The following is an 11,012-nucleotide window of genomic DNA, read 5'->3' on the forward strand; positions in this document are numbered from 1 at the left end:
CTGTTCAGATAAAATATTTAATTACAATGTTTATAACTATTGGCTGGTAAGCAGTACCATTAGCTTGGGGGTATCAGTGTATGGTGCACAAAAGCGGGAGGAATCAGAAAGTTAAATTTATAAAGTTGAGGTCAGCTTGTGTATGTAAAGTACATTGAGAACCGAAAAGGGTGATTAAAATGTCAACGCAATCATTTCTTTGTTATTGTTACAATTAACATCTTGATTGCCCAAGGAGGTTAAATAAACCCAGCTCATTTAACAGGTACAAATTAGCAGAAGAGGTAGGTAGTTAGGAGCTTAAGCACTTTTGTTGGACGTAATCACATGAAATAAGGTACATAAAGTACTTACCACAGGGCATGTCACCTACTAAGGACTAAAAATTGCAGCCACTATTTTTTTTAAAGATTTCATTTGTAAGTAGTCTCTACACCCAACATGGAACTCGAACTCACAACCCTGAGATCAAGAGTCACATGCTCTACTGACTGAGCCAGCCACGTGACCCCAAATTGCAGCCATTATTATAGTAAGTGATGCTCTTGGGAGACCCATGAGATGAGAAGGCTTTGGTTATTTTTCAATTCACAAAAGGTATGGGAGAACAGAGTGATTATTTGCACAGATTTAATTCTACATGACAGGACATAGAAAGATCAACTCAACTTTTAATATCCATAGCAGTCAAGAACTGAATCTAGTTGTTTTGATACCATTTCAAATCTATTTTTAGAATGAGGCATGAAAGAATGAATAAATGAATGACTAAAATGCCTCCTGATTCCCCCATTTACTCAACAAAATGAGCTGGTAAAACTCATGAGTCCTCAACATATACATTTTTCTGGGGCACCTGGGTGGCTCAGTCGTTAAGCGTCTGCCTTCGGCTCAGGTCATGATCCCAGGGTCCTGGGATCGAGCCACGCATCGAGCTCCCTGCTCCACGGGAAGCCTGCTTCTCCCACTCCCCCTGCTTGTATTCCCTCTCTCACTGCGTCTCTCTCTGTCAAATAAATAAATAAAATCTTTTATATATATATATATATATATATATATATACATTTTTCCAAATCAGAGACAATACTGAGATGAATGGGGAAGGGACCAGCTGGGGGAAATGGTCTACCAGTCACGTTGCTCAAGCTCCCGTGGCTGTGGGCCCAGACTACTTTGTGAGGCATGTGGTGCTTTAACCAGCCATCCACAGGCACTCTAAAGGGCATGGGGAGGTTTTGAAAGAGTGCTGAAACAGGAAAGAGCAGAGCTGATGTCCTGAGACCTGAGAAACCACTTTCAGGGGTGTGGCGGGAAACCAGCTTTACTGTGAGGCAGAAACATATCATTGCCAGGAAGCTTCCCCTGGCCCTAATCTCTTCTTCACATCATCTGAAATCTTCTTACTATTTCATCCGACCACCTAAACTTTTTCTATCTAGAACTCATTTGGTTTAACAAGGCTCCACTAAAATGCACATTCCCCTGGGCACTCCCCCACCCCCAAAATAAAAGACCATATGTGGTGGTCTCACTTCTGTCATAATTGCATTCCAAGAAATTCAGAAATAGGTGTCAGGCTTTTGTGACTTTTCTAATAGGAAAATTTCTCATTTTATAGGATAATGACTGCTTGGTTAAAACATTTCTCCAGAGCCCTCAGGCTCCCACAGCATCATTCTTTGCCTTGAACCACCTACATTTCCTCAGACTGATTTGACTTTTTTTTAAGAAAGAGAATCTGTTCCTGTCATCTAATTCTATCCAGGGAGCTTGCATACTCAGTCAAGGGATAAAGAAAGATGAGTCACAATTTTTCTTTTTTATCACCTTAAGATGGAGAGGATACTATTTCCATTTTGAGTGTGATTATATTAATTAGCACAGGTCCATTACACTCACAGATACCTATGACTTCCCTTTTTGGACCAACTTTGATATTCAGAGGCAAAAATCACTAAGAAAGCATGTACGTTACCGTTACCTTGCGCCAGAATGTGGGAGTGCCATTGTCCCGGACGTCCCCTTCTGTGGTGCTTTCCTGGTGGCCCACCATGTCTGCTCCTGATCTCCTTTCCCTGTTATCTAGAGGTCCTCTCTTCCCTTTGGAGTTCTTTTGAGTCACAGGGTGAAACTGTCCTTCTCTGGATTTACCGGAGCGCTTGACCAAAGGTTAAGCTTGAAGACACGCTCAGAGGAGCTAGTCTTGTCCCAGTGATTGAATAAGCAGAGATCCAAGGTGCTGGGTGTTCTTGCTTTATTTACCACCGGCCTCCCCTTGTCCTCTCTGGGCTCTTGTTCACTGACAACGGCTGTGCTCTGGACTGGCTCTCTGATGGCCTGTGATGTGGGGAACAAGCAGGTTGTGGAGGAAGCTGCCCTCGTGAAAAAGGCCATTGTTTAATCTACCCGGTCCCTCCCTGGAGCTATGGCAACAAATTCCGTTGGTGAATTAACTATGTCATTGTGTGCCGGCTCAACTGATTATGCTCCTGGAATGACAAACATGTTCTCTCTTTTTTTCAAGATAAAAAGTAGTCAAGACCTTGAAGTGTTAATATACAACTCAGCACTTTCTTTAAAGAGGAGAATACAGATAGAGAAAAATTGGATTCTAATAAACATTTTCTTTTCCAAGGAGCTATTCTAAGCGCCACTGATAAATGGACTTGTGCATTTTAACCATGTAGAATCGTCCCAGTTTCTGTTAAGGTTATTTCCCCTCGAATAACATTGTGTGTTAAAAGGACTCTTTAAATATGCATGTGCTAGGGCTTTTCCGAGAAAAGGATTCTTTTTAAATCTGGCTGCAGCAGAGAGCGGCTGTTAATGTATCGTACCTCGGTTCAGAATGAAGATTGCTGTCCGTCTAAATTCACCTTAGCCACATAAAGATTTTCCCTATTCCCTGCTAGCGGGAAACCTCCTAGTCGCTTGCTCACATATTCCAGTCTCCAGGATGATAAAACTTGCTCTGATCGGTTAAAGGAGACTTTCAACCTTGGCATCCATCCGTCCCGCGCTTTCTCCGTCTGGGGGGCTGGCGTGGGTGCTGGAGGAGCTCTGTCAGGGAAATCGCTGCTACTTTGCCTGGCGCGTAGTGCATAGTGTGTAGTGTGCTGACTTGGCGAGCTGGAATCAGTTTCCAAGGATGCCCCTCCCTTATGGCTCTGAGTTAGAGTTGGCCAAGAGAGGAATTTGCACAAGATGGGGAAGGTGAGTGTCAAGTAACAGTCGTTACTTTCCCCAGGTTGTCCTGGCTGGGCTTGGTGACAGAAGGTCCCAGCTGATCCTCACTCCCCTTGGCTCTCTGTCCAGATCTTCTTCCCAACAGCTGACCCTTTTAACAAACAGCAGCCTGGAGCCCACCATCGGACATTTCTTCAGCCCCACGGAGGTAGGAGCAGCTTCTGGTAGTTTGGGTGGGGGGGCGTTTCCTTCTGCACTTTCCAGCTGGATGTGCTGGGCTTCTGTCTGCAAGGTGGGTAACTTCTCCTATCATCCTACTCCCCCGCCGACCTCCACTCCTCCACCCCTCCCGCAAGGGGCCAGGTCTATTTCCTAGGATAAATCCCTTTCTGCACAGCTCACAGTGGCTCTGCTTCAACTGAACTATGGCTGATACACTTATTTTTCCAAACAATATGAGGACTGTAGGAGAGAATCTTCAGCACGAGGGGATTTTAGAGGGCGACAGGGAGAAAATCCCATGGAACTTGCATCTAGAAGTGACTGAGGAACCCAAGGAAATAGGTGTTATATTTGTGTCAGACCTCTCTCCCAGGTCCCTGTAGCCCTCAACCTGCAAAAATTCTTTTCAGATCCAATCATGTTTTCAAATACCTTTCCTTCTTCATTCCTATGGTTTCCTGTCTTCCTCATTCTTCTCCCCCAGAGATCATCCCCCACCCCAAAGAGGCTGAAATTGACTATCAGAGGTAAACCACACTCCAGGTAGGTTGCAGTTAGTCAACAAAAGGAGAAAAAGAAAAGTCCAAGCCCTGCGCACATTATTTCTTCCAGAATGATCCACCGGAGTCCCTGAAATGATGGCCGAACCGACACAGCACACACAGATGGACTCAAAGAGAAGATTTCTCTGAAACTAAGGTCAAGTCTGGCTCAGCTGTCAGGAAAACATCATCCACCTCTATCCACACTGGTGTGCTCTTGTCAGTAATGGAAAAATCACTCTTGTGTCATCAACGCCCAGCGGTTCACAAGAGAGGCTTGTTTTGAAATTGCCTCTTGTTGTCATTTCTTAGAATGACAGTGCATTTGATTCTATTTCTGAGCTTCTCATCACACATCCAAAAGAAGAATCACTGCCCATCTATTTCTTCATTTAATTCCTGCTTAGAGTAGGCGATTATTTGTCATGAGCATTAGCAAGTTGAGAGGCTAGGTTATGGTTAATTTTGACTCTAAAGCAAATAGAATGGAGACAGGGCCACCAACACAACAACATACTGTATTCTTATCACAGATCTAGACAGGTCATTAACTTAAGCCACTTACCCTTGGATCATGAAGATGTCTATTATCTGAACACTTATTGGTGGCTTTCTGGGGTCTTCTCTGCTTTTGAGAGTCTCATAAGATAAACGGTCTCAGGGAATCCCTATGAACAATCCCCTGTGGTCTATACAAGGGGCGCTCCAGAGCCCTAAGAGTTGTGTCAGCGGGTAGAACCTAGTTGCCCAGGCCCACAGAGGTGGAAATGGGTGGGCAGCAGATCCCGGCTATTGGATAAGGTACCTTGTGTGAATTAGAAAATGGTGCTCCTCTGGGCCCAGCAGCCCGACTTGGTGAACAGAGGGAGGGCTGGATTTTAGCCCCTAATTCTCCCAATCTGCAGGAAATCTTTGTAGCCCCTGAGCCTCGGGGAGAAGGGCATTATCGGGGAAGCAAACTGTGTCAGTCCCATTATAAGAGATACACTCCTGAATTTGGGGAACAAGTATCCTCGTGCTTCACGGGGTGAGGTGTTCTGTGCTGGGAGGCGTGGCTGGTCAACCAGGCCTCAGCTCCAGAGCTGATGAAACCACTCTTCTTTCACACAAATTCCCCAGGAGCATTCTGTTTGCCTTCCTGGTACCTCACTGGTGGACAGAGTGTGCCCAGGATTATAGCTTTACGTGCCTCATTTGAGAGGGCCCTGTTTTAGTTTTCTTCTGAGGAGTCCATGTGGACTGGAGACCCTCACACCCCCAACCCCTAGAATACTTTTGAGTTCTCCACCCAAATGTTCCGCCCTGTTTCCAGAGCTCTTGTGGCCCCTTCTTCAGGGCCATCCTCCTGGGGGTAAGCTCCCCAGAGAATTGCATATCCCTGGGTATGAGGGGTGGTGGAGCTTTTAGCAGGAAAATGCGAACAGAATCTGTATATCTGGGCTGGCCCCACCCTGTGGTGTAGCACAGAGGAAGGCCTTTGACTCTGCTCCCCTCCCCCCCTGCCATATACACATGTACACATGGTCTGTTAGCATGATTTCAAACTTTTAAATATTTAGACAAATGATACAAAGGCCTCCATTCTGATTCTTGCCCTGACCCCACAAATGATAGCAGCAGGCCTGGCTAGAGGTATTTTAAATCACTGTATAAATTAATGGATTAATTAGCATTTGCTGGTTATTTTAATTATAGTTAATTACAGGTAGTTTGTCATCAAAAGTCTAATCATCTCTGAATGTATGAACAATACGATTTTCTGAATCTAAGTGACTCAAGGTTAGATTCTGGACTGAGATGAAATAATTTGCGCCAACTCTAGCACAGTCCTTGGTATACGGTAGTTGCTTTGAAAATGACTGTTAATGAGTAAATGAATCCCTGAAGTGCTTTGTTAGCTCCCTCTCATCTTTTGTCCTGCCTATGCTGGATAACTGGCTTAGAAACTCTTTGACAGACGAGTTCATCCAAGGCTGTTTTGGGAGTCTTAGTCAACTGGGCTGAGAAATTCTTTGACTGATGAATTTACCCAAGGCTCTTTTGGGGGGTCTTAGTCCAGAGATGAAGCCAGAGATGAGGAGATGGCAGCCTCTTTGGTCCTGGAGGAAAGTGATTAGCTGTGACTCCCTGCCTTTTTGTTTTTCCTGAGCCCCTGGAATTAGCTAGCAACAGTTCTGAGGAAGGAATACAAAGTTTGGACTTTGCACTTCCGAGTGATGGACTAAAAACATACTCCACCCCCACGATGTCAAGACATGTCCAAGTTCAAGTGTAGAATTGAAGTATTTTGCATATTCCATCGGATTTACTGAACATGGACTTCGTATCAAGCCCTCAACCAAAATCTGAAGGCCATTACAGCAGTACCAGCCTTCGCGGGATTATGAATCAGTATATGAGGTGATGTTACATTGAGTATTTCCCTGACTTAAATAATCTATTTTAGCACCCCCAACTCATCATTCTTTATTCCCCCTTACCCTGCTTTGTTTGACTTCATTAAGGACAGATGATGTGTACTGGTTTACTATCTCTCTCTCCCAGGAAAGTGAAAGGGCAAGGTCTTTTTGCTTCACTGCCGATGTCCCCAGTGACTAGAAGAGTGCCTGGCACACATAAGTGCTCAGTAAACATTTTGTTGATGAACATATTAACTTGGCATCAAAATTGCACTAATTTTTTTTCTTGTTCAATTTGGCTTTGAGTGGGTAGGAGAATAGCACAAAGAAAAGCAATCTGGTTTGACGGTGGGAGGTGCTCCTGAAGGGACTAGAGGCAAATAAAGCTAAGGATGGAGTTGAGATCTGGAGAACAGCTGGTGTCAAAGAAAAATAAATGCCCTGAGAAACTGTAGGAAGCAAGGACCTTTGGAATGTATTAGCTTTCTTTTTAGGCACACAGTCGTTGTAGTTTGCAGTAACTTGCTGAAACAAAGAAGCTCCAGGCAAAGAAGCACGTTTATTGATCCACTGGGCCATTAACAAAACTTCCTCTAAGGTGTTAGAGTGATAAGGCAAGTAACTCAGAGATGGTTTTCCTCCCCTCACTTCGTAACAGCTATTTTCATGGATTGCTGGGGTTTTGCAGACACTTTTTTCTCTAACAGAAAAACCGACTTTCTGCCTGGTGTGAGACTGACTTGAAGAAAAACTGAACATGACATATTTTATAACTGCTTCTACATCTTTCCCATGGCTTTTTGCTTTTTCACTAGCAAAATGATGCAAAATTTCTGTGCTTGGCCAAGGGAACCTGATACATTGTATATTTTTTCCTTTTCCCGCCTCCATTCTGTCACCCACCTGGGAAGAAGTTGATCCACCTTCAACTGTGGATCTTTTTTTTTTTCCAAAGATTTATTTATTTGAGAGAGCTGAGGGAGGCGCAGAGGAAGAGAGAGAGAATCCTCAGACTCCCTTTTGAGCGCGGAGCCCAACGTGGGGCTCCATCCCAGGACCCTGAGATCATGACCTGAGCGGAAATCAAGAGTCAGACGCTTAACTGACTGAGCCACCCAGGAGCCCCTCAACTGTGGATATTTAAGAGGTTCTTTTGTGGGAGGCGCTGCAGGTTAAATGATTTCTAAGAACTTCTGCACCTCAAAGTATCAATTAGTGTATCAACTGTATCAACTGGTGATTATAAGAGAAATACACTTAGATGTCCTGTGAAAATCTATGGAGAAAGATAACATATAACATTTCCAAACTTTTTTTTTGTTTTTAACATTTCCAAACTTTTGATTCAAGAAAATGAACTCAAATATCTTGAAATAAATCTATGTAGTTAAGAAACTTTGGGCCAGAGGGCGGAAGTTACATGCACTGAAAACTAGAAAAGACTGCTAAGAAAAATTAAAGAAAACATACAAAAACGGAGAACTGTGCCATGTTCATGGATTGGAAGACTCAAAGTTGTTAAAATACCTATTTTCTTGGGGCGCCTGGGTGGCTCAGTCAGTTGGGCATCTGCCTTCGGCTCGGGTCATAATCCCGGGGTCCTGGGATCGAGCCCCACGTCAGGCTCCCTGCTCGGTAGGGAGCCTGCTTATTCCTCTCCCCCCTCTCATTCTCATGCTCTCTCTCTCTCATGAATGAATAAAATCTTCAAAAAAAAAAAAAAAGGAACAAGAGATGGTACAATGATTTAAAAAATATATATCTATTTTCTCCAAATTAATCTATATATTCAGTACAATCCCAGTCAAAATCCCTGCAAGCTTTTTGGTAGAAATTGACTCCATGATTCTAAAAATTATATGGACATTTAGAAAGACCTAAATTAGCCAGAATAACTGTGAAAAAGAAGAACAGTGTTGGAGAATTCAGAACCCCTGATTTTAAGACTTATTATAAGGGGACCCAGGGTGGCTCAGTCAGTTAAGCATCCGATTCTTGATTTTGGCTCAGGTCATGATCTCAGGATCCTGAGATGGAGCCCGGGGTTGTGCTCTGCACTCAGTGCAGAGTCTGCGTGTCCCTCTCCCTACCCCCCACTTGCTCTAGTTCTTTCTCTCTCTCTCTCAAATAAATAAATAAAATCTTTCTTAAAAAGACTGACTATAAAGGTACAGTAGTCAAGACAGTGTGGTATTGCCATTAGTATAGACACATGGATGGAACAAAATAGAAAATCCAGAAATAGACCCACGTATATGTGATAAATTGATTTTTTATAAAAGTGCCAAGATAATTCAATGGTTAAAAAATTGCCTTTAGGGGTGCCTGGCTGGTTCAGTTAGTAGAGCAAGCTGCTCTTGATCTCGGGGTCATGAGTTCGAACCCCACATTGGGTGCAGAGATTAAGATTTTATTTATTTATTTTATTTTAGAGAGAAAGAGAGAGAGCAAGTGGGGGGGTGGGGAAAAGGGGCAGGCAGGGAGGGAGAGAGAGAACACCAAGCAGACTCAGTGCTGAGCATGGAGCCTGACACAGGGCTCAATCCCACCACCTCGAGATCATGACCTGAGCCGAAACCAAGAGTTGGAGGCTTAAGTGACTGAGCCACCCAGGGGTCCCTAGTGTAGAGATTACTTTTAAAAAATCGTCTTAGGGGCGCCTAGGTGGCTCAGATGGTTAAGCCTCTGCCTTTGGCTCAGGTCATGATCTCCGGGTCCTGGGATTGAGCCCCACGTCAGGCTCCCTCCTAGGTGGGGAGTCTGCTTCTCCCTCTCCCTCTGCCTGCTCCCCTCTGCTCGTGATCTCTCTCTCTCAAATGAATAAATAAAATCTCAAAAAAATCGCTTTAAAAAATGCCATTCATAACAGCATTGTTCACAATAGCCAAAAGCTGGAAGCAATCTAAATGTCCACCACTAGATGAATGGAAAAACAAAATGTGGTATATACATATAATGGAATATTATTTAGCTTTGAAAAGGAAGGACATTTTGAAATGTGCTACAACTGGATGAACCTCAAGGACATTAGGTTAAGTGAAATAAGCCAGCCATGCACAAAAAAATTACTGTATGATACCACTTATATGAAGTACCTAGCGCAGTCAAATTCATAGAGACAGAAAGTAGAATGGTGGTTGTTAAGGGCTGGAGGAGGGAGGAATGAGGAATTATTGTTTAATGGGTACAGAGTTTCAGTTTGTGTTAATGAAAAATTCTGGAGATTGGTTGCACAGCAATGTGAATGTACTTAGCACTACTGAATTGTACACTTAAAAATGGTTAAGATGATTACTTTTACATTATGTATATTGTAGCACAATTAAAAATTAAAGTGATTCTAGAACAACTGGATTTCCATAAGCAACAAATGAACCTTGATCCTTATCATACGTTATATATAAAAATTAACATGAAATGGATCGTAGACCTGAAAAATGTAAAATGTAAAAGCCACAAGATTTCTAGAATAAAACATAGGAGAAAAATCTTTATGACCTCAGGTTAGGCAAACATTTCTTAGGACACAAAAAGCATGAACCATAATGAAATAAAGGGAAAACGCTGAATTACATCAAAAATAAAAATTTTGGTTTTCAAAAGACACAGTTAAGAAAACGAAAGGGTAAGCCTCAGACTGGGAGAAGATATTTGCAAAACACATTTTATAAAGGACTTTTATATTTAGGATGTATAAAAATTCTTATAATTTAATAATTGGACAAATAAGTAAAGTTTTAAAAAATGAACAATGGAGGGGTGCCTGGCTAGCTCAGTCAGTGGAACACCTGATTCTTGATTCCAGGGTTGTGAGTTCAAACCCCATTTTGGGTGTGGAGCCTATTTTAAAAAATTCTAGGGGTGCCTGGGTGGCTCAGTCAATTAAGCATCTGCCTTCAGCTCAGGTTATGATCCCAGAGTCCTGGGATTGAGCCCTGCGTCATTGGGCTTCTTGCTGAGCAGGGAGTCTGGTTCTCTCTCTCCCTCTGTTGTTCCCTGGACTTGTGCTTTCTCTCAAATAAATAAATAAAATATTTTTTTAAAGTTCTAAAAAAATTAAAGTGGGCAAATGATTAGAAAAAATATTTCATCAAAAAATATACACAAGAGATGGCCAAGAGACTTCTGGTTTTAGCTCCCATATGTAAAGTGCTTGAAATTTGTTGCTACCATCCTTATATCAAGAAAAATATGGATAGGGGTGCCTGGGTGGCTCAGTCGGTTAAGTGTCTGCCTTCAGCTCAGGTCATGATCCCAGGGTCCTGGGATCCAGCCCCATGTCGTTGGGCTTCCTGCTCAGCAGGGAGTCTGCTTCTCCCTCTCCCTCTGCTCCTCCCCCTGCTTGTGCGTGCTCTCTCTCTCTCTGTCAAATAAATAAATTTAAAAAAAGAAAAGAAAAATATGGATAAACTGAAAAATCAATGACTTTTCTTAGACCCATCAGAGAACTGAGATAACAAGGAGAATTACCATCCCCAAACCTAGAGAGAGAGGCACATACAGAGATCTCATAGCTGACATCTGCTCACATGGAACAGAAGCTCCTGGAACCATAATCTGGTGGAAATACTGAAATGGTAATTTTAATAAATTGTTGGAGGCTGAGTATGGACTAACATGAAGTTAAGAAATTCCTGGGGCTGCAATCACAGACAGGACCCCA

At 42.9% G+C, this 11,012-nt stretch overlaps 1 protein-coding gene across 1 annotated transcript in view; it reads right to left on the reverse strand.

Moving 5' to 3' along the window:
* The window catches only part of PCYT1B (phosphate cytidylyltransferase 1, choline, beta), a 139,802-nt gene extending 137,441 nt beyond the window's left edge, over window positions 1–2,361 (reverse strand). Inside the window, exon 1 of the mRNA XM_032389565.1 lies at window positions 1,982–2,361. Coding sequence (XP_032245456.1) covers window positions 1,982–2,053 — 72 coding nt within the window. The 5' untranslated portion in view covers window positions 2,054–2,361. The remainder of the gene's footprint in view (window positions 1–1,981) is intronic.
* Window positions 2,362–11,012: the final 8,651 nt, after the last annotated feature.

The sequence above is a fragment of the Phoca vitulina genome, unplaced genomic scaffold, assembly GCF_004348235.1.
Source record: "Phoca vitulina isolate PV1807 unplaced genomic scaffold, GSC_HSeal_1.0 scaffold55, whole genome shotgun sequence".
In the NCBI taxonomy this organism is placed as follows: domain Eukaryota; kingdom Metazoa; phylum Chordata; class Mammalia; order Carnivora; family Phocidae; genus Phoca; species Phoca vitulina.